Source organism: Psittacula echo, assembly GCF_963264785.1.
Source record: "Psittacula echo genome assembly, chromosome: 7".
Taxonomy (NCBI): domain Eukaryota; kingdom Metazoa; phylum Chordata; class Aves; order Psittaciformes; family Psittacidae; genus Psittacula; species Psittacula echo.
Genome location: NC_137740.1, coordinates 8,899,398 through 8,924,426, shown reverse-complemented (window position 1 = coordinate 8,924,426; position 25,029 = coordinate 8,899,398). Strand labels below are relative to the sequence as shown.

Here is a 25,029-nt window from a genome sequence, read left to right as displayed (position 1 = left end):
ATCCATCAAAATATTTCCTACCTTTTCTTCATCTCTACTGCTATGTAAAGAACTTGCGTTTTCACACCTCAAGATCCTTTAAAAGGTAAATTATGTTTGACAACTTATGCTTCATTTTCGGTCGGGAAAAGATTGATGTCTACTGTTTTACATCACAATCACTGATGATACGCAGACCTATAAAGATAGCAAATGAAATGACATTTGTTGTTTTTTCCCATAAACTGATATTAAACTTTTCTCCCTTAGACCTTTTGGACTGTCTTGTATATGACAGCATTTCATCTGTATTCCAGCCAAATGTCATATCTAGTGTCATATCAGGTAGAACAAAGTTAGACAGACTCAGAAAGCACAGAACAATAGAGGCATTTTGCATTTTTAACCAGCATGCAACATGTCCAGTGGCAATAACCTTATGGATGAAAAGATTCACTTTATTAACAGAGCACTTGTATATGCTATGGCTGCTGTGAAAACAACTACCAATGGAGCCAGGCATTGGAAAGCTCTCAGCAGAACTATTTATTGACAGAGAAGACTCTGAACCAAACTATTTCATTGGCTTCAACATTTCTGCTCTGAAAGTTTAGAGTGTTCGGATAATTTATTCGGGTAGAGAGGAGTAAGTTGGTCAACTTGCTAAATCACTGCAAGGGGAAGTACACAATGAAATATGCTCCTACACAGGCAACATGGTTTTCATGGGCAGAAAGGAGGACGGCATACTAAAGTTGGAGAATACTAAAACTAGAAGCAAGGACCATTGCATTCAGCATCCAAACATTTGGCATTTACAGAGCAATAACTGATCTGTGCATGGGACACTACTTAGAAATTAAGAATGGTTGTCTACAAAATGGCAGTTATAGACTAGTAAACCAGTGCTCACAGCCGGTGAAATGAAACATAGAGGCTTATGGTTTTGGGAACCACAATACACTGAACATTTTAAAATCCTTTATTTGCCACCTCCTCCACCCCAACAAAGGTAAGTTCTACACTGGGTATTTGTTACCCTTAGTCAATAATGTTAGATTCATTTAGTGACACTGCAGCCACTAAATGAAGCTCCAGCAACTAAAGCTTATGATGCACCTCCTTACCACAAGCACCCCACTACCCACTTTTACATTGTGGGAAGGTTTGTGTCCTTAGTGGCATAGTTTATTGGTGGACTTGGCAGTCCTGGGGTAATGGTTGGACTTGATGATCCTAAAGGTCTTTTCTAACCTAGTTGATTATGTCATCTCCCACTGCACTCAGGGTAACCTGGACACATGCCCTAAGCATTCACACATGGGCCACCTTCTCCCAAGCCATTTGCTACAGTCAAGCCTTCCTCACTTTTACTTCATCAATGGCCACCTCTCTCTCTCTCTTGACATTTTAATTGTGTGTGTCTTATTTTGGTCTGTTAGCTCCCAGTCTCAGCCAAACAGCTGGGTAACTTTGGCTGGAATCCATAATTAACATAAGCTGTTTTTAACCTCTTGATACCAAGGCATTTTACATGGTTACCCCATATGACCTCTGTGCACAAGAGCCTGCTATTAAAGTAAGCCACCATATGCAAACCACTGATGGCCTGAGATAGCTGTCCGGAGGTGCTTAGGCACGGCCTGGTCCTACATGGCATTTGGGCAGTATCACAGACCAGCAAATTACTGTCACCCTTTCTGACCCAAACACATCCTAGTGCAGCACTGGAAACAGCAACACTCTGGAGGACCTCCGGGGGCATTTTAACAGTGTTTGAGTTCTAGTTCTTACTGCTCTAGTGTCCAAGCTCTCTTCTAGGATAAAACAATCCCATTTCCTATCTGAGGTGGTATTGCACTGCATCCTGTCTGCAGCTGCAGTATGGCAAAGGGGTCAACCTGCCTGATGCGGGCAGGATTGCTGCAGGGGCAAGAGGAGGTTGTTGAACCAGAGGTATGAATCTCACCATTTAAAAGCTTAGTCGTGACTGACAAGTAGAAGCTGCCAATGTTCAGTTGCTCCTCTTTGCCCCGCAGCAGCGCTGAAGCACAGATGTGTCTGAGCTGCATTTAACTTGAAATTTGCTGAAGGAAAGACTTTTAGACCAAAAGTTTGTCTACTTTTTCCAACTTTCCAGCTCTCAAATGAAGGTATCAAACCCTGCTTCTCCTGAAAAATCAGGACATTTCTACTTCAGAGGTTAAATGAGGACTTGCATGCTGATTCACAAATGGTGACTTACATAACTTCCCAAGGAAATGTATGTAGCATAGCGTGCATCGGTTGTCTGAAGGATACAGGTGATGTGCCACTTGAAGAGAAGGTATTAGTAAGTACTTGGCAGCGGGGGTAGGTTGTTCCTTTTTAATTGCAAAGACGCTCATAGCACAAGCAGTTCTTTGCTTGCATGAGCAGCTCCGTCATCAAGTGGTTATTCAGAGAGGAACAACCTGGTCTGCACACCACTCTCAGAGGCTGCATTCCTCATTTTAGCCATTAGGACACAAGACCTGGAAAAACTACACACATTTGAGCCTGCATGCTCAAAAGCCCCCAAATATTTGTGTTGATTCAGTAATTCAAGAGATACACCGAGAATCACATCACTAAATATCAGTTTGCCTTCATTTCACATTCAGAGAAAACAGAATGAGAAATCATTAGTTTACTTTTGGCTTCAATACAAAACAGTGCATTCTCCGAGGCAGCCACCATCCGTTCCATCGATGCTACCAGAGCACTTACAGCAGCAAGGTCCTGGTCCAGGACTGGGGTTGCTAAGCAATATGGAAATACAAATAATAAAGGAATAACAGCCACCTGCAAAAGATTACACGCTGAATTGTACCTTACCATGAAAGCTTGTTCCAAACTTCCTCTCATTTGGATTCAAATTTGCCAAAATTAAATTTAAAGAGAAGGAATGATTATTGTACAGAATGTTGAGAGAGATGTAAACACTTCCTTTTTCTATTACTGTGATTCACTTCAGGGTTTGTTTTTTCTGTGAGGCATTTAAAGCATGCAGCTCCGCAGAATACAATGGCTGGTTTACTTATTACAGCACAGACTTGAAACTACTTAAATATCTTTTTCTGCCAATGTGTATTTGTGATTCCCATATTTAAAGTGTGACTGCTGTTCTGTGTACAAATGTGTTGTTAGCATGATCTATGTCAGGACAGTGTTAGCATTCCTCATCAGAGAAGATTAAAAGCTGCCCATACAAAATCCTCTCTGCAACGCACAGCAGTGTGAACATACCATACTAGGAAATCTCACAGAAGAAACTTCCTCTCAAGGCCACCTCGGATTCGCTGTATCTGCCCTGAGCTCGAGCAATACGGCTGGTACCACGCATTCCTTATGAAGGCAGATTCCTTCTCTGTAGGCTTGGTTTGTAACCCATTGGAAAGGTTCCCATTGACTTTAATAGGCAGACAGTGCTTCCCTGTGCCACATCCCACAACAACGGCCAGGCAGGGCTCACATGAATTGCACGGAACATGCAGAGATCAAAGGTATACAACAGGATCATCAGACTCAGGGCTTGAGGAGTTGATTACTACTTTAGAATTCGATCCAGATAGTTAAAAACCAAAAGATACAGTCTTTTATCTGGATTTTTGTTGCCCTAGGATCTGTGAAAAAGTACAGGTCTGATTTTGTGTAGTAGAAAACTTCCACAAATAAAACTAATTTGGGGTCATTCTGTTTTCAAGTGAAATGGTGGGAAATGATTAAAGATCCCTATTTTTGGATCCTTCTTCACTCAAGCCCTTGGCATCCCTGGCTGGTTCAAGGCCAGGTTGGACGGGGCTTTAAGCAACCTGCTCTAGTGGAAGGTGTTCCTGCCTGTGGCAGAGAGGCTGGAAGTAGATGAACCTTAAGGTTTCTTCCAACCCAAACCATTCTATGATCCACCTCACCCACAGCAGCACCAGGAGTCCTGTTCTTACCCTGCATCAGGAGCCACAGTGCCCCTCACATGTGCACCTCCACAGCAAAGCAAAACCCTGAAGTAGTTCAATTTTTATTGGCTTGCACAGACGAGGTTTAAGCTTGCACTTGCTGCAGACCAAATGCTCTCAACACAGAAGCAGTTATTCAGAGCTACAATTCGCTAAGCTGCAGCAATTTAATTGCAAATTCAAACCTTTGTCATCAAAAGATTATCCTGTGTAGGGATAAACACTATTCTCAACCTTTGTACACCACTGGGGTAGTATTACCCAGTACCCAAAATAAACAAAAAAGGTAATTTACCCCATTTTTTAGGGTTTTTTTAAGTTAAGAAGCTTACAGTTGGAAAGCTTTCTCCCTGGCTCGGAGGCAGGAGGGTGGCGATGGACAGGTAAAGCTGCATGCAAATCCCAAAGCAGAAACTTCCCTGAAAACATATGGTTTTGGAAGAAATAAAGCAAGCCAAGGCAGTGCTGCGGCAGCACAGGAAATGACGCTCATCCAAACTACGAGGATGTGCCATGTTACGCAGCCAGATGCAAAGCTTAGTATCTGTTTTTTCATGAATGCACTCCCTATAACTTGGTTACTTAGGGAATTTCACTCTGCATTATTACTTAAGCTCACACGCTTTCAGACTGATCTGTGCAATAAACACAATGAAAACAGAATTGGAGGCATCAGGGAGAAACAGGGATATTTGTGGGTTTTTTTCAGAGATATTACACATGCAGTACAAGAATTGGAAAGTTTCAAATGAATCTTCCTAGAAGTCCTCATGAGAAGTGCTAATGAAAGCAAATACAGATGACTGTGGCATTATGTACGATGGGCTCACCTGAGCTATTCATCTTTCATAAATACATAAATAAAACCAACAGTGAAGCTTAACCTGGTATTGCCACAACACCCAGGAAAAGTACCTTGGTACTCCAAGAAAGCATATCCATCAAAATATCAGTGGCTAAAATATCCAGGCTTCGCTTTCCAAAGCTTACCCAAGAGCTTTGAAAACTCAGTTATTTGTCTTCCAGATGGCTTTCCAGATCCCAGCCTCAAGTTTGCACTGACATAAACCACAGTTTCTAAAAGCCTTTGGATAGTCTCCTGATAAAAAGCACACAGTGTTATTTGACTTTTAGAGCAGAGGACTTGAGATTATGTCATTAGTGCTCATTTCTGACTTAAGGCATGATGCTGAACGAGTCACCAGCTCCTTATTCCTAAGCATTATGTCATTTACTGTTAGGAAAACAACCTTCCCCACTGGGACAATCTGAGGCTTCATTAAATGTTTACAAGCAGTTTTAAAATAGGTATAAATCTACATAAAAGCAAAGATAGTTTTCATACAAACACAGACCCTAGAGACACCTATTAATGGCACCATACTGGAAGGCAACATCAGTATGATGCGACAGAGGAGAAATATCAGATGGGAAGAAAAGATCCCTCAAGATGACTTTTGGAAGCGGAACAATGGAGGTGAGATGAAGTTTGACAGCCTAAATACAAGTTCAATGGACTGATAGGAAGCCTGGTAGGAGCTCAAAGGAAGGATAACAACCTCAGCAGAGCTACTGATTACTGCTGAATTATGAGCCCTCAGCATGACAAAGCCATGAACAGCATAGAAGATACTACTAGAGAAAGGCATTTCTAGAAAGATAACATCACTGTGTAACGTACTGCTACCACCCCAGATAAAACTCAGCACAAAACATCACTGATCAGAAAAGATCAGACAAGTACAGAAGCAGCTGACTAGGATAAGAGCAGATGAATCTGGGAGCGTACCTCCCAAGCAGAAGTTAAAACACAGTTCAGCCTAGCAAAGGTAGAGTGGATACAATCTCCCATAAACTATCCAAAGACAGGAAAAAGCTGTAAATTTGGCAGCAACATTTGCTGAAGGATAAATAGAGATGCACTGCTCATAAGTAAATTCAAACTGGAATTTAGAGCAGGACAAATAAAATAATCAAGTCCTGAAGAACAATGTTCTAGGCTTATCTACTATTATGTGTAGGAAGAGCAGGACAGGAACTAATGCATGTACATAATGTTGGGCCTTTGATAGTACTGGACCAGTAACTTCCATCCTGTGTGGCAAAGTCCAACAGCAGGTCCACATACTTTCAATGCTATCTTGTTGGAGAAGAGTGCTATACTTCCCAAAATGAACAAGTTCATCTTATATTGCATAAATTTTTCCTTTCCATAATAGACCGTAGTGTTTACTTTAATTCACACTAAATATCATCTTATTCCTCTATTAAGCTAAGTCTTACGAATTAAACTGATTTATCTGACATATTGATACATTTGTCTTTGATTGACCTGCAGCAACGCAATTTGGGCTACAGCTGGAATTGTAACCTCACTGTCTGTTCCTTCCTTCAAGGGAAAAAATCATATATATTATGATGCATGAATTCCTGATTTGACAAAGTACTTGTGCTCTATTTAACACACCCTTCCCTGGTTTTCAGTGTAATAACATACCCAGTACCCACAATGCTGAAGACAGAACTCACATTGTCTACCATCATCTTTAATACAGAACATTCATTTGCATCTTTCTACAGGCAAAATAACTCCAGATGAATTTAAGGACACAAGAAAGAGATTGGCACATAGCTTACAGCACTGGGAGATAGCTAGGGATTAGCAACAGCAGGACTTTCTGTCCTGAGCTCAGACTCCACTAACCAGTTCCAAGGGATTCACAGTTCTGCAAGGATGTAGGTCATGCCAGAGGGGACACACAAAGTCCTGCAGGAGCCCAGAGGCAATTAAAAGCGGTGATGCAGCTGAGCATCACCACAGGCAGTGAAAAGGGACTTCCCCTGAGACTGAAAAGCACAGGCAAGAACCATCTATTCATCTTCCTTGTCTCTGACAAGAAGGGATGAGTTAGTTTTAAAGCCCTTAAAATGCAGTGAGTCACTTCTCAAAAGAGGTCACTGGTTACTCAAATTTTGCTGAAGTATTTAGTAAAGAGAAAGTCCTTGAATAACAAATATGAACTCCTTTCATCATCCTGTAGCTCTTTCTTCCAGTAATTACATTTGGTGTGCCTGACAGTACAAACAGGTAATTCTCACATGCACAGTGCAGGCAACACCAGCCAACAAGACATCCTTCTGCTGAAAAACTCCACTAAAGTTTATTTCCCAGATGAGAAAAGAGTTTAATTGTTAGCCAACAACAAAAGATCCTCAACTTTTGCAGAACTGCCTTACTGAACCATAGAACTCTAAGAACTATAATGAACTGTATGTAAGAACTATATTGAACTATTGAACTATATGAACCATATTCCTTGTTCAAGTACAAGAAAGTGCCATGCAGGTTCACTGAGGAGTGGGTTAGAGGAACTTCGCACAAAGTACCAGCTTGGGAGAAACCCAACTATAAGTGCAGATACCAAGCTCTATACCGGCGCAGGCTATACCCCAACTGCAGACCCCCTCACTGCTAATGCCACATGAGTAACAATAAAATAACCACCGTAAGCTCTTATATTAAACACATAAGGTGAATTTTAAACACTACAGTGCAGTGATAGATCATACAGCATGGAAGTACCGATGATCCCAAACAAACCTGATACAGAAAGATACCCAAATTCTGTCAGTTGTAACAAGCTCACACCCTCACCTGTGAAGCATGGAAGGATGGCAGGGCACAGCGGACCTCCTCTTGACTAGCATTGTTGCCCTTCTCCCCCTACCAAAGCTAGCTGAGCTAGCTAGCTAGCTAGTTTGTGGATCCCAACAGAGATAAAACAGCAAAAAAGAGATTGAAAATACGGCAACATCTTACCAAAGCTGAAATATCTCATGTACAGGTTCTACCTGACCTCCAGAACAGAGATTGGATCACTCAGGCAGGAAAACCATGAGAAACTCCAGCACCACCCACAACCCTGCAAAACATAACCAAGGTCTTGCCCAGAGTGCTTAATAATACTGCAGCACCAGGATGCATAAGGGAATCCACTGGCTTCTGCACTTGGTATTACAATACACACTTGAACTGCTCTGATCTTCCTGCTCCCATCATTAAACATCTAGATAGTTAAAACAGACACAACACATCCCAAATCACATGGGAAAGGGCCACCTTTAGTTCCCCCAGAGAGGGAAGAAGCCCAGATTAGGCAGAACATTACAAGTATTTTTTTCTGGAGCTCATCAGATGAGGCTCATAACTTTAACAAGATCAACAATGCTCTCCTGTCCATTCTTTGTAAAAGAAACCTGGACAACTCAGCATGTGAGCTTTAAATTGTCAGAGGTATTAATTCCAAATCAATAGGAAATACAAAAATATCAATAGGCATTTAAGAGTGAAACATTAATTACTTTTCAAAAGCTGCAATACACACATTTTCTGAAGTCTTTACAAATAGAAATAAGCCAGTAACCAGATTTCATAACGTTTATAAATGACTAAGTTAATTAGCGGAATCTTCAGAGACAATAAAGGAAATTTAGAAGAACATTGTCTGACACTATTCAAAATTCTCAAAAGAAGGCAGGTACTTCTTACAAAAAGATTAATTGCAAGGTTTTTTCCTTTATCTTGATATAATTTCTGTTTACATATTTAAGCTGGTTTTGACCTTCAAAATTCTGGCAAAGAACAATTTTCATTAAACCATCTCAGTGGAGGAAGTTGAGATTCTCATCTGGTCCCTGAGGTTAACAGACAATGTTAATTATTTGGCAGGGATGGTCAAACAAAGCATGCGTAAGTCCTATCCACAGCAACTTTAAGTTATCAAAGTAGACACAGTGAGGGTTGATGTTTAGGAAGCTCTTCTTCTGTCAGGATTCCTTTGTGGGATTTGGTTGGAGGCTCTAGACTAAAACCACAGAATCAAATCATTCTTCAAAACATGATGTCTGTCTCTCTAAGGATATCTTCCCTTATTCTGAGCATGTATAACAGCATAATGATACAATTTCTTCAGCATTCTTTGGCAATTCATGAATATCACCAACTAAGAAAACTCCCATGGCTATCTTGAAGATGGTACAAGATTTAACAATAATAAACCAACTGAGGCTTCCCTTTCTTCTAAATTTTATACCCACCTGCTTGGCTGAGCTATGAATACATGAATGAGGAGTTTGGCATGCAGGAAGAACATCCTCTGTCTTGTTGTTGGCACACGTGTACCAAGTCAAGGAGGAAAGCATGTTAGAGGTAAATACTAATTTCAAGAATAATATTTTTACTTAATACAGTAAAAAGGAAATTAAACTGGGACATCAGTTGCTCAAGAATAAATTAAATATCAGGATTTTTTTTTTACTAGAGGCAAACTAAGTTTGCCTTACAAAATAAAATTACAGCTATTTAATGACATTCTAAGACAAAGTGACGTGTCCTAAACCACGAGATTGTATCACATTAACTAAACCAAATATGGTATTTAAGAGAGTATCAAGAACTCCTCTATAGGAAGTATTTACATAAAACTAAAATAAATTTCGGTAGATGTAAAGGAAAAATATTACAAAAATTAATCACATCTTAGAAATTGTGTGGTAGTAGAAGACTGAAGATACCCAGTCCATCGAGATGTTCACAAGATGGGGAAATACTGAGGCAAGATATTGAGAGGTGTAAATCAAGACCAGGAATTAGGAAGAGTTAATTCACAGAGAAATAAGGCACGAAGTTGAGCAGCAAGGGTACTTACCCCCTGTAATAACCTACCAAAGGAAAAGATGGATTTAACACTTATTCAAGACTGCTTGGTTCATTAAGCAGCATGCTGCGGTCCAGCCAAGGTTTCTTTTCAGAGAAGCAACCAAGCAAAGCTTTGATGTGTTCTGCAGGGGACATCTCAGCGAATGACCCACCAGCAGATACACCAGAGCCTGCAGCCTTTCCACTCATATTTAGGCACTCAACAGCTAAGAACATCTTTCTCAAGAACCACGCTCAGATCACAGAACTCTGAAATGGCTCTTTCTTGCCGAGATCAACAGGTGGCTGTTTTTCATGTAGTAAATGGAAAAAGGGAGTCCCAAAAGGCAATTTAAAGTCATAAATCAGTATAACCTGTCAAAGCGCCTAATGCTTTCCATTGCTCATCTGATGAAAATGACATTCCAAGCCTAGGCACTGCAATTAGGAGGGAAACTTCCAGGCCACTGAGCCTCTGAAAAAGCAGGGGAACCTGAGAAATAAGCGTTTTAAAGAGCTACTGCTGAAAGATCTACTTATTCCATCTTACTACTTTGAGACCTTCAATTAAGAGTAAAATTTCTTTTGCTACAATCTATGCTTTGGCACAGCAAGTAATAAAAGAAAAGAAAAAGCTGCTATGTGAAGTCCCTGAACTGCAAAGTCTGCCTTACGGTGACAGCAATACTACCAGATCTCCTACGGAAATGCTCTAGCTCAGTGTCACTTATCTCCAAGAATGACAAGCAGGTATTTCACTTCAGAACCCTGCTGACAACTTGGAAGCCAGGAATTGTGAAACGCTTCTGCCTCCTTCCCTTTAAGGCAAGCACAGACGACTGTCTCCCACTTGGCAGAAGGAACAGAAATGAAAAAGGAAGACCAAGAAAACAGACAGGGCTGGCTAACATCAGGAAAAGCATCAATTTGTGGATTTACATGGCATTCATACAGAATAACAGTACATCTGTAAACACACAGCTGTGTAAGTGCACTAGATAGAGGCCCCTGGCTGCATAAGAGAACGCTGATTATTCTTCCTGTTAAACACCAAATTCTTGGCGTGTTTGGACTTTTTAATTAATAAATCTTCCCAATGACTGAAACCTTAAATTTAAGTCAAACCACTTGAGATTTCGCTTTTTGGCTACCGACTTCATCTAAATTGCACGTATTAACTCTCTGTGGGAGGGTGAAAAGGCCTGCATGACCTCTCCATAACCTGTTGCTAGGTTGCCTGTACCATTAGACATAGGGTCCTGTTCCATATTTGGCTGCTGCTGAGTGGATCTAAGTTACTTATTAAGTTTAGTAAAGCCACAGAGTGGAAGTTGCATATATTTATCAATGTGGCAATAAACAACCTTTGCTGTTTAGGATTATACTTAAAGAAAAGACACCCTTTTAGGCTGTGCTACCCTATTATAACAAGGAGGGTGGTTCCTTTCACTGTGCTCTAAAGGTACCTCCATAAATCCTACAGAGGACTCCACATGGGAAGGGAAGACCATGGCACATCTGGTTCACAGACGCAAAATGTCCAAATGGACTACTTTCAAGTATCAGTGGGCTAATATCCCAACTTAAACATGGAGAAAGACGTCTCCCATGAAACTTCTCTTTGGTATCACAAGAAACATGGAGAAACTTGAAAACACCTTTTTGGTTTTTTTTTCTTCTAACTAAACCACAATTCATTAAGATTTACATAAACATTTGGGAAAACTTTAAAGATACATTTGGGTATGAAAGAAAGAATAAGAAACTCTCCCACGTAAGCTTCTTAATTCATCTGAGTCTCATGTGGATAGGGCTGGTACCAGTGTGATACGGCACTATCAAGACAAATTCCCTCTATTGCTGTCCTAGTACATTCTTCACATTCAGTAGGGTGACTATAAAGGATACACAAGCATCAACAAGCATAATTTATCTTGTATTTCACAGGACTTCTAGCAATTGATATACTACAAGAAAAGCCAAGTCACCTCCAGCCTAGCCCTCTCTTGGGTGTTCAGCAAATTTTCTGTGACTCTGTAAATTCAAATCATCAAAGACTAAAATTTAATATGAAAGTACATAGCCTGATGCATTAAATATATATACTAATAAAGAGTTTAGTTCTGGCAAGGTTTTACCATCAATAAACAAGGAACATAAAGCTGCTATTCTGCTAAATGTGGAGGAAATAATTTCCTTTGCAGGAAGAAGCTGTCTTGTCAGAAGGCAGCACAGAAAAAAAAGTCCTTTAGGCTCAGCTTCTTCCTTTCCTTCCAGACTTACTTTCATCTCTGTTCTGATCCAGCCACAATGCAAGTTTGGCTGACGTCATGGGTGAGCTATTTTCCTCTTTATGGTAAACAAATGAAGTCACAACTACAGGACTGTTGATTTCACTGCAGGACTGAACAATTGGGCTTCTAATGCACAGAAGGGAAGTTATTATTCAAACATAAACAGCAGAAATAATCACAAAAGTAAAGCAAATGAACAGCCAAGTAAATTAATTCCTTCTTGAATCACTGGTCCTGTTTTCCGAGTCCAAATGATTCTACTTTCCTATTTAGGAAGACTCAGGGGATGAAAAAGTGTCCAAGATGGTGAAATTAAAAATTAGCTACTGAGCATGAAACATGCAATGATTGCACTTCATAACATTTTTATTGCCTCAGTGTTGTATGAATCACTTCACAGTTCCACAGTGTTACGATGAAAAAAAAAATGACACCAATAAAGTCTAAGCAATTGATGTTATGACTTCATCAACCCGAGACTAAGGGCATGCACAGAATGGCAAATACTTTCAAGAGTATTGAGAGAACTACCACCTCATTCTGTAGAAGCACAAGTTTCATCTTTCTGTCTTTCTGAAGAGCTGCCACTTCTCATACCAGAAGATGGAACAGCGAAATAATACAAGACAGCTCCATGTGATACCACATTGCGGTCCCTTTCAGAAACCAGCCAAATTTGGGTTTCTCAAGAGCTACAAATGCAGCTGATGCCCAGGGAGGCTGCGGATAATACAGAATATTCCCAATTCTCACGAAATGTCTCCCAAGTTCTCACAGAACATTCTCACTCCTGTGAGGATTCTGCAAGTATGAAGTTGAATTATCTTTACAATTCCACAAATCCAAAAATGTTCTATTTATTGCTACTTAAAACTTCCAAGAGAAACATTAATCTATGCTTCAGACAACAAAGCAGCATCGTATTAATCTATCAGATACAACATCAAAGGTACGGTGCAAAGAAGTGACCTCCTGCAGGGAGATTGCACCTTCTTTTGACAGTCGTGCTCCATAGCTAACTAAATGCAACCCTAAACTCCTTCTACTTACAGTTCAACTTTGACATGATTAAGTATTTCAGTTTGGCTGTATTAAAAAAAAAAAAAAAAAAAAAAAAATCAATCTCCCATCTCTACAAATCATCACTAAATCCAAACTTGTTCTGTAATGATTTTTTTTTTTCTTCTCTAACAAATACTAGCTTTCATTTTAATTGAGTGACTACACATCTTGACTCAGGTATCAAAATCTTTCCTTTGATATAATACCTCATTTCCCTTATAAAATCATTAATACAAAATAAAGCCGTCTTTGTTAACTGTAATCTTACTTCCTTGTAATTGTGCCAAATGCACTTTAATATGTATCAGGTCATGAATATCAGAAATCACATCTGCAGTGTGTGGCAACAAAGGATCAGATTAGTCATATAACAGTAATACCTTCTTCCTTCTTTGATAAATAAAGAAGTGAACAGTACACATTGATCTCTCAGGACAAAAAGTCAGTTGTGATACTTACAAATCCAGTTTTACAGTATGAAGTAATAGCACAGCACAAACCTTAGAATGATGAATGAGGGGTATTACAGGGTGTAATAAAACCTACTTCATTTTATGTCAAAATTCTCTCCCGTCTCACATGATATACAAGTATGAAGTTAAGCTGGAGTAGAAAAAGTTAGTAGGCACTATTTTCACATAGTTTCCTATGGTAGATTCATCGGAGATGCATTGTGAACAAAGGAAAACTATGTACAGGCAGACACAATTATGGAAGAATTAATGTACCAACAAGAACTGCAGTGGCCATAAATGTAGTATAACTATATAGAATATAGTGAAATGAGATTCAGTTAATTTATATATCAGTATTTCAATGCAGAGAAGCTTGAATCTTTTCTTGGGCAATGCTGGAACACATGACAACTGTAGCCTATTTCCTAACTTGAATCAGACACACCGGAAAGTCTTATATGGTTTTCATACGGGCTCATGGGGAAGAAAAAGACAAGAGTAATGGCCAAATGCAAGTTACTCACACACACCCGCTACCCACTGCAGAGCCCTCCACACATTGCCTTACAATTACAGTGTGCAAAACTGGCTTATTACAAGTTCCAGAAATCCAAAGATTTAGTTCAAGTCGTAGTATAATACAGAGGTATATTACCTTTAATACATCTTATTCCTTTACCATAACTCAACAAAGCTCCAGGCAATGCTCACATTCAACACCAGTTGCCCAGTCCAAAAGACACATGCCACCACACTTCAAAGGAAAGTGAACCTTTTTGTGTCATCAAATACTTTCGTTGAACTCCACTGAAAACTGTCTGCTGGGCCTGGGCTGACAAACCCCAGGAAGTAATCACAAAGACTTCCAAGGTACCTTTCCCCCAATGAGAACATTTAAATTCTCCAGCAATATGCGGCATTAACATCTGATGGGCCAGGAATGCCTTAAAAAGGTGATGCTAGTTTGCAGAAACACACAAAATCACTGATTTTTGGGGTGAGGTTGGATTCCTAACTCTAATTAAATTTTAATCTGCTTTTCCCAGGTTTCATAAAATGCTGTCTCAAATAGGCTTATCTTCTAAGAAGTGCAGCATGATCTTCTCATTAAAGAATCTGTTACAATGAAAACACATTAGTACTAAAGCCATAAAAGACTGAAGAAACTATGGACGTTTTTCCCCAAATTAGTGGATTGTCCTAGCATCACTTTAGAAAAAATATATTCACAAGTTTGTTTGAAAAGTGGGAACTTGCTGCTTTAAGTGATTCTTCAATGTTATCTCTATTTTGTTCTTTATTTAATAGAAGAATACATGCACTGACATTATAAACACTAATTTTCTATTTAGCATCCCAAATTGGGAAGCATAAACATTTATGCACTTCATTAAACACTACCTAAGAACACTTTGCGATTAACAGGAGACAAGCTAGACTGTTAAATGCAATTTCAGGGCATACATAAGCCACCGTAAAAAGACGCTTCTCCTCTTCTCAGACTTTGCTATGAACGCTCCCTGGCTCCATCCTGTTGCAACCAGGTCTTATGAAATGAACCTTGGAAATCGGAGAGATCCAATGTGTCTGTGCAATCACAAGTGCCTGTTCAAGGAAAGGGATGAGAACGCAGCGATGCGAGCAGGGAAAGTGAGGCGTACCTGTTTGGCATAGATCAGATTGGCACAAGCCAATCATGAAATCGCACTTTCAAAAGCAAAAAACAAACACTTATGGTCTTGAATTAAGACATCATTTAAGGACATGTGGTGCACAGGAAGAGACATGCTGGTTTTCGGCATCTCTTTAAGCATGCACTGCAGTTCCAGCACGCCTCCTCCTCTCCTGTCCCCTCCTTCAATCCACCCCAGCCCCTTAAACAATCCTTAACATTGCTCCTTTCCAAATCACCTACGCACACAGGACACTAAACCAGGTTTAATGTTAGGGTATACCGGTGCTATAGGAAAATGATAAGAAACAGCAAGTCTTTCAAAACTACAGGAAGCAGAACTGAAGTGGCAGAAAAGAAACAAATGCTGATACTCGGGAACAGCCAGCCTGAAAGGCAGATAACCACATCTGTGTGCATGAAATAGATGGAAGGTTAACTAAGATCACTAAGATCAAAATCCCCAAAATTCATCAGTCCAGGCCCTAAGTTATCTCTACAAATCGTATTTGCAGAATCTTTCATGAAACAAGACTTCAGGTTATTTTTTTTCACTTACAGACAATAAGTTATAATTCAGACAACAGATTATTCCTTATAAATTTGCATCACAATTCTAACTTCAATGTAGAAAATTATTTTTATTTAATTTTGTGCTAGAAGTGTCCATTGTTAAATTATGGACTCAGACAAAGTGGTATTAAATTTTCTATTATACACAACTTTGCCGCAGTGTGGCAATCCTTAATCATTTGAAAATACAAATACACTAAAATATAGTGTTTCAAGAACAGTAATATGGACATACTGAAGAGCTTTGTACCATAACCAGAAATCTGAAAAGTGCCTTCATTCCTGAAAAAGAACTGCTGCTAGATTTATTTAGTTTTTATATTAAATGACGATTTTACAGCTTTGGGTTCTTGTTGTTTGTTGTTAAACTGTGATGGCAATGGTGATCTATTTAGAAGATAGTAAGTGAAAAAGAAGCATTCTTCATGTGTTTTTGACCAAATATATTGTTAGAGATCAAAACAAAGATTTATAAAAACAAGCAATTAAAATTTCAGTTCAGAAAAAACACTTTGTAAAATACAATAACCCCCTTTTCAATAGCAAAGTATTCTGTACAGTTCTTCCATCTTAGCTGATGTTTACTGTAGCCTAGATTCACTGACTCCAGTAAAACAAATTGTAGGCAAAATGGGTTGGTGTTCGCAGAATTACAACCTATATACAGAAGTGCAGTTAGCATACTGCAACTCATTGCAAAAACCTTTGAAAATTCAGTTTCATTGGCAGTAGACTTACAATGTATCTTACATTATTTAAAAGTAGGTTACACCATAGAAAGGCTTTTGACAGAAGTGCTCAAAAAATGGTTCAAGTTATAGAAGAGTAACGCTTCAAGTCAGCTTCTCCCATCTGCAGAAATGCCACACAAATAAAAAAACCCAACACTTAAGTAAAACACTAAGATTTTATTAAAAATCCAAAATTTATTGCAAATTGTACTTTGCACTTTCCCTCCTTTCTTCATTTTTACATGACTTGTTGATATCCATTATTTTTTCACAGATGTACTTGTTGACTTTGGAGAGTCTCTGTGCAATTTCAGTTTCATCCACAGTTTCTTGTGCTATTCTATCATATAAACATTCTGGGGAGAAAAAAAAAAGAAAGAAATGAAAGAGCCATTAGGATATTTTTAGAAAAGAATATAGCTCTGTGGTGGGCTAACTAGACAGCACCGAGTAAGTACTGTGTATAACTGTTGCAAGTCAACAGAAGCTTTCCTTGATTCATTAGCTATCCTGTCAAGGTCAAGATTTTTCACCAGGCTTGAATCTTTGGCATGACCAATTTCCAGTTATGCTGTGACTACATTAACAGGTTTTCTATAGAGAAGCAAGGCTAAATCAAGCCTTTTACAGTTAGTCTTGCCTGCCTAACATTTTATTTGTCCACAGCTCCACAGCAGATTTAGAATCGTTTCCCAGGTGAATGGTGTCACCAGAACTGTTGCTACCTACAGTTCCCTGTGAGTCACTCCTACCTTCACACCTTCAGGACAGTTAAGTAAATAATAATGGTTAAGAAGAGCAGCAATAACCAGCAGGAGAAGACATTAACTGACTTATGATATTCTTAAAATCTGTTCAAATTACATTAATGTCTGTGTCTTTACCAGATGCCCTGTCCTGGCCGTATTTTGCTTTTATTAGTAGATATTCAGGGTGAGAAACATCTTATTACACATTTGCACAGTACACTTAACTGGAGTACAAAAAGCAAGCAACAGTAATAACTGCAAAAGCAATGACAGCAATGAAAGTTGAGACAATTATGCTTCACAGAGTCGGTAGCTCAGTGCCAGAATCCTGCAGAAGCTACTGAAATCAGACGTGGTGCAACAAACCCAACTCTTTAGTGACATGCAGGTTTGGTTTTTTTTATTTTCTGGTTTTCATAACCAGAACATTTTTTTGTTGTGTAGGCTTCCCAGATTGGTTAAACAAACTCAGTTCTGCTTTGCCTAGTAATCTATTCCAGTAGCTGTTTATTGCTTCATATGCAGAAAGCCATAGAGATTACCACTTAATTAACATGGTTTACAACATTTCTAAAGAGTCATATTAAAAAGTTATGAAAATTAAGTACTACGCATGCTTTGTAGTTCATTTAGAAACCTCTCAGAAGTTTTATAAAAGGTTATTTTGCATTAATAAGGTTTATAACAGTGCTCATGCATCATACTTCTTATAATTCCTTTATTTCATACCACACAGTAGGGTTTTTTAAGAAGCTAGAGATATCAGACACATTAAGAGCTAATGCTGTTGTTCAAAAATCTATTTTAAATAAGTTAGTCTGTGTCCACAGAATGATGAGAACATCTAAAACAATGCCAATTTCATGTTGTAAGAGGTACTGAATATAAAAGAAATAAAATTAATCAACATGCAGCCTCACAGCTGAAATGCTAATCATCAGTAAACTATGATTTGAAATACAACACCTAAGAGGAGGCACATCACTGACAACCTGAAGAAACCCAGGGCATTTGCAGGACACAAGCTTGCACTACAGGAATACTCCAGGTTGCAGCAGATAGACCTAGTAAGGTGAACTTCCAGTAAAAGACAGGCTATGTTTCTAGTTTAGCCACAATGTCAAGCAAGGAATCACTTGACAAAACTCATTCATCAGCTGTGAATCTTACAGTCATCTGACCCAGACAGATCCATGATCATCACAGTTTCTCCTCTTCCATCTCTATGAGGGGCCACAGAAATAGTAGTTTAGTACTCACACAAGGATGCTGGCTTAAGGGCTCTAAAGAGCGATTTGTGGGTTCTGCTTCTTTTTTGGCTTTATAGAAGCATACAGATACTCCTTCTGAGTGGACCAAAGATTCAAGCAGACCTCAAAGACTAACAAGGAGCTTTACTCCTCTTTGCCCTGCCCGACCCATTCATTGGCTAAATTAACTCCCTCATATTTCACTGTCTGCCCACTTGCTACTCATTTGTTTTGGTTTGTTTTCTTCTCCACAACAAATTATTTGGCCACTCCCAGCTTCCCAGGAAACACGGCTGGCATGATGAGGCAAGACCTGCTAACACTGACGCAAACGCAAAAGACACAACAATGTGGAAAATCATGAGTATGTGCCACTTAGTACCACTGATACAGGAAGTCCCCCTGCTGCCACCTAAAACACTGGCCATGCAGCAAAACTGGTTCAAGAGGAGACTGTACAGTCCTGAGTCTAACAAACAGAGAATCAAAGACAAGATGGAAGAAACACTGGAAAGAGGAACATGGGAAACCAGGGTGTGGAACACTAGAATTCAAACGGCGGTCAAGGTTGGAAGCAAAAGTACAACAGAAAACATAGGAAAATGAGGAAATAGGGAAGAGCTGAAATGCTGGCAAGTGTAAAGGTATGGAAAAGAAGAGAGGGAAGGGCCCCATCTGCCTCTCAAGATGTACTCCCAAAGTCACTGTAGTCAAAACAAGGGGAGTTAGAAGAAAGCCATCATTTAACTGGCTCAAACGATTCAGAGTGGGCCTGACTGAAGTAGAAGAAACTCTCACATAAGCAATCTTTCCAGCGGTACTGAAGAGCAACAACTTCCAACAGCGAAACTAAAAAGTTCCCTGCAACGGGCCAGGGAGAAATAACTCCTCCTTACTGTGTGCTTGTAAGCGTGCATCTAGGTAACCAATTCTGTTTCGCGTTAGGAGCTGACAAGGGTAGAGACAGCTACAGTGTGGATTCCTTACGTGGCCAGTACATCATTACCTTGCTACCTGTGTTAGAATTGTATGAAAAGGTCCTGGCCAAAACTGGAAAATCAGCATGAACAGCTTGCACTTCCACATACATTCTTGAAGCAATAAGTTAAAAAAAAAAAAAAAAAGAAATGTCTTTTACTCATTTCTTACAAACTCAGAAAGATGACAGGACAAAGATCAGTTTCCAACTTTTTCCCATGCAACACAGACACACACACACTCAAAGAGGAATCATGTTTCTTATTTTCAACACATGGTACTTGCAAGGCAGTTTACAATAGCTCTTAAAAAGTTTGTAGTTAAGAGCACATAGCAACTTAGAACAGGAAATGCAGAATAATGAAGCTCAATCAAATAGGGAGATTTCTTTCAGCCCGACTGCAATTTAGTATGGACACAAAACCTAAAAATCCAATTCCAGCATGTATTCCATGAGGAACCAACTCTGCTCTGACTTAAAAAGAAGCCTGAAATACCAAGAGAGACAGAAATGAATGCAAAACACAAGCATGATGATACAAAGGGACTGAAATTTACTATGCATTTTAAATAAAGGAGAAGGCCTTCTCTCTCTCAAAGTACTGCATATGTGGATTCAGGCTTGCACTTACTGAAAGTGTAATTGCAATTTTTCCTGCCAGATACACACTTCCTGTTCAAATTCCAATTCAAGTGCAACTATTAATTTTTACTATTTCCATTTTCTCCTCTGAAAAGGGTAAACCTATTCTTTCTTGCCTTTGAAGGTATGCCTATTTTCTATAGTCACAGCTATAATGGTTTCTGTGCCTCATGCCAGAGTTGGTTATATTCTGGCTGAAAAAAACGTGGTAAAGCTACTCTCAGGCTTGTTAAAAGGAATATATGCATTTTAAAAATCATTATGCTATAAATGAATTCCAGAACAACATGTTGTTCTCCAGGCTCAGACTCCTGTCCTGCAAGTGATTTAAAGTGATGATCTTCTTGAACCTTACTGGAGTCAATGTACAACTCTTCAGCTGTGAAGGCCTGCACTGTGCACAGCTATTGCAATGTGTTTTACTTTTCCTGTATACCTATGCGCTTCACAATGCAATAGCAATTTGAATTACAGTTTGTAATCAGTTAATTTTATATGAGCTGAAAAGATGCATCTTTCAACTCAGTGATTAATGGTTAAACTCCAAAGCAGGAAGCAAAAGTTTTCAAATAACCTACCTCTGACAATGCTTAATTTGTGAGGTGAGAGAGGTGGCTTGGGAACGGCATCTTTCTTTTTTTTGGTTGCAACTCCTGTGACACTTCTGTTCTTGAGAACATCTGTTCCCCAAATCATAACCGCTAGATTTTTTGTATACTTTGAATCTCCTTGTGTTACTTGCAGCTGGTGCCATTTCTCCTCATCTACCCAAATTCCACTGCCAAGATGGACCTAGAAGGTAGTAATAATAACAACTTATCTATGGTATGTAGCACACAACAGTATCCAAGTGCTGTAGGAACATTAATATTAGGTACTATAATAACAGTAATTAGGGCTGAACAAATCCATTTTGCCTAATTCTGAAACTTCTCCAACTTTGTGGGTTAGGGAGTTCAAGTCAACCTCTTATATAATATAGTTTCTTTTTGTATTCAATTCTTCTTACTTTTTACTCACCCACCCCCATTCCCCCCACCCCCCATAGCCTATCTCCTGAAGGACTATAGTCAGGAAGAGACAGAAGAAGGAAACAGTAAACACATCCAGTATCATAAAGGTATGCACAGCACATAAACCAAGCAGTTGCACCAGCCTAATTCAGGAGCAAGATGAAACATGGTCTTTGATATGAAAGTTTCCCTTTGGCTGAGACAGTCTTTATCCAGCGTATTTTTGGAGACAGCAGAGAGGGAAATACTTTCTAAGTTGTATCCTGTATGTGTTGGCAAAATTCAGCCTTATTGTTTCAAGTAGTAGAAGTGGAAAAGGGATTTTAAGAGCCCCAGTTTCAGTATAAGCCAAGAGAGACTGGAAGCTTTGTAAAACTTCCAATTCCATCATGAAGTTTGTACACGATAGGCAATCAGTCTATCCAGGTGAATACTGTTTTGTGATAAGGCAATGATCCATTGCTGCAACATCATAAACTTTCCATTATCCACACAATGGGGAGTAAAGATATTTCATTAGATTTTTCAAGTGGTAAAGCAAGATAATATGGGAAATGCAGTATGAAGCCATTGTAGTCTCTCCAAAAGGAACCTGCTTGAGTCTAGTTGTGCTTATTAGTCTTGCTCAGCACTGACTGTGCTGGGTTGAATCCCACAGAGCTATACCATCTCTCTACCCCAAGATTCCCATTGCTCTAGACTTAACGATGAATGCAGGATGAGACTCTGAGTACCATCCTTAGGCTGCACTACGTATGTTTGAGCTGCTAGTCCTGATAAACAGGACGCCATCAAGCAACAGCAAGGAAACCAAGTCCACCAGTAATTAGCATGGGCCTGATATGAGTGCAACAAGGACATGAATGCTGGCCCTGTGTGAAACAACAGAGAATACCTCATACCTTGTATATATATGCTCCTAATTCCTGGAGTACAATCCATCACCTGAACTATCCCTGCACACAGAATGTTTTGTTCACATGGTGATGAACTTGATTCGGTTGGGACCACACTTGCTCATCATCCGTAACAAGCTAATGCATGACCTAACTATTCTAATTACTGAAATGAGTTCACTGCACTGGAAAGGAAGAAAACAGAACTTACTTTCAGATAATCTATAAAAGTGCAAAACACAAAAAATATATATCAGTTGGATTGTTTTACCTAAAATTCAGGTTTTGTAATATCTCATCAAATGGAGGTTCTTTCTGCAACATTAACACTTTAATAAAAACTTATTGCCTTCTCATGATCAAAAAAAATTAAATCCTGTGAACAAAATTCTATGACAAAACTGTATTAAGAGACTCTGTTTGCTTTCACTGTTTTGCTCTTAGTTTTTTGTGGTTTTATTCCCTTCATGTGGCATTACATAAAGTGTGCCTGCTACCCATACAGATCTGAAAAGTAACACAGAAGTCCCATTAAATGCAATGAAAATCAGACAAAGCTACTGTAAAATTTTATATACTCATAATTTTACTGCCTGTATACAATCAAATACCATTTCTCCTTTAAACAGAAACCCGCTTTAATTATTAATAAGGGCTATAACCCGAAGAATTTTTTTAGTACGACAGCATCCTTTAAAAGCAACTAGCTGTTTAAAAGCTTAAATAGGAAAATATGAATGGTTTGGCTACCAGCTACTTTATAAAAAACAAATGAGAAGTCTAACTTCCTTCGAGTATAAAACCATACAGCAAGCTGCCTCTCCAGCACAATCTTCTACGCTAAAGGGATTCTAAGAAGCTTTTCACAAGTCCACATGGTATTTAGATTCTGTAACGGGCAGAAATAAAACTAGTAAAAAACCACAATATGAACATCCCCGTTTTTCCTTCCTTCTCTTTTGTCAAGCCTCTCTGAATTGCTTTTAAAAAAAAAAATAAATCACACTCTCTTGGTGCTCTCTACACATTTTATAATACAACTTCAATCAGAGTGAGCAGTCTGTGCTCAGAAAACAATCACATTACAATCATAATTCAGTTATTTCTGGTTTGATCTTGGAAAAAGTTATCTGTAAAAGACTGTAAGTTACTTAGAAAATAACTACAATTAGGAACGTTGTGACATGCCAAATTAGCACGTCTGTATTACATTAGTTGTAGAGACTCCTGTATTTGATCAAAAATCTGACTCCCCTCTGCCAAAATTAGGGCTTGTCTTCACTGAAGATTTAGTCTCTTAAAGCTAATGAATAATGTAGTAGCTTAAGTTACTTAAAAGAAAACAACAAGTTACAGCAAGAATTTTATTTATGTTTCAGACAGATCATCTCTTTGAACATGCTTCATTTATTTAAAAAAGTTATCACTGGTATGAAACACCTATGGGAATGGCAACTACATGACAGACAGCCACAGACAGAGAAATCTTATGTCTCCCTTCTTCTATTTCTAGCAGTGTTACGGCAAGGAATTTAATTTGTCAGTGTCTCAGTTTACCTCTCTGTAACTCAGTACTGTTTCCTATCACTCCAAATGCTATGGGAAGCTTACTGTACTCCAGATTCAGAAGCCATGTCCTTCTTGCTGGAAGAGCTGCCCCTGGGCCAGACCCTTGGCTTGATGAAATCAATGGGAACTTTACCACCAATTTCAGCAACTGCAGAATCAACCTTCAAGCACAATGCAACAGAAACAACAGCAAATTCAAAGCAATGCTCACTACTGTAACTGTGCTAATGTGGGCAACGTATCTAAGATGTCTAAAATGTATCTCAGAAGATAAACTATCTTTTTTGTTGGTTTTTTTTCCCTTTCTTTTCTTTAAATGAATGCCACAGGCTCTTTTTCAGTAACTCTATTCTCCCTCTGGAGGGGAGAGATTTATCTGCTTTGAAAGAATCCTACTAAGATCACATTAGATGCCACAAAGGGCAAGATTTCTAAAAACGTATTCCAACTACTCCAGTGGTGCATGTCAATAAAGCAATAATGAAAAAAAGGCATAAATAAGGAAAACTGAGACACCCTACCCCCTCCCCATCACTCAAAATACATTATTAGTTCGCATTTCTGGCATCTGAGCTGACTGAAGCCCCAGTAAATAAGCAAATTTAAAGAAAAAATAAAATTACAGAAAGAAAGTTAAAGAGATATTATTATCTGTAAAGACAAAGAAAAGTTCAGCAATGGAAGTGCCAAGAAGGTGGCAGATGAAATAATGGTCAGAAAAAGCTGCATACAAATACTAAAGGACGTGCCCTATCCCACAGACCTTAAGCGGAAAAAAAAGGAGGTAAACCAAACTCTCACAGCAATATATTCTAAGTTTTCATTGCACAAATACGCACACAATATACAAGCAAATGACATGTTAAATACGTTAGGTGAGAAAAGCTATCTGAACCAAACACCTGTCAACCTGCCAAGATTATACTATTTTTCACATACATTTTGTCCCCAACAATTATGTTAAATTCATCTTCACGAATGACAGACACTTATGCAGTCAATCTCTTAACACAAATCTGAAAAAGTAGCATTTCATGCTATTCCATCAGTAAATTCGCTGTATGACAAGGCTGAAATGGACATTTCTTCCTTAAAGGTTCTCAGGTCATGGTACCAAATGCATACAAATCCTAAGAAACAGGATCTGCACAGGCAATTCTGAAGGACATAGTTTTGTGAGAGAAATGTGATGTTCATTTAGTGGTAACAGCAACAACTATAAAGCAGGTAGATGAGCAGAGAATGTGTTAAACATGCTGAAGTTTGAAAAGCTATCAGTGAGGTGCTGGCAAACTATGGTTTTTTAATGGTATTTTAATAACTTTATAAAAGTTACTGGAAAGTTGCATTACATTAGGCTCAATTCAGTGGCAATGCCCCTACCAGACTGAATGGAGCCCATATTCATTCCAGGGTTCATAATTATCTACTGGACTCAAATTCAAGCAAAACATGAAGGCATCTTTGCATTTTGACTACAGCACATTAAAAAC

The 25,029-nt window shown here is 38.9% G+C and overlaps 1 protein-coding gene across 3 annotated transcripts in view; it reads right to left on the bottom strand.

The window, feature by feature from the left end:
- Window positions 1-25,029, bottom strand: part of LOC308223572 (BEN domain-containing protein 5) — a gene marked incomplete at both ends in the record, with an annotated part of 972,175 nt that overhangs the window by 344,317 nt on the left and 602,829 nt on the right. For 2 of the 3 annotated variants that reach the window (XM_080622799.1, XM_080622801.1), the window contains 2 exons: window positions 16,634-16,794; window positions 20,637-20,850. The exons of the other annotated variant lie outside the window; for it this stretch is intronic. In XM_080622799.1, coding sequence (XP_080478925.1) covers window positions 16,634-16,794; window positions 20,637-20,850 — 375 coding nt within the window. Of the gene's footprint in view, window positions 1-16,633; window positions 16,795-20,636; window positions 20,851-25,029 lie in introns of those variants that run through there. 3 annotated transcript variants of the gene reach the window in all.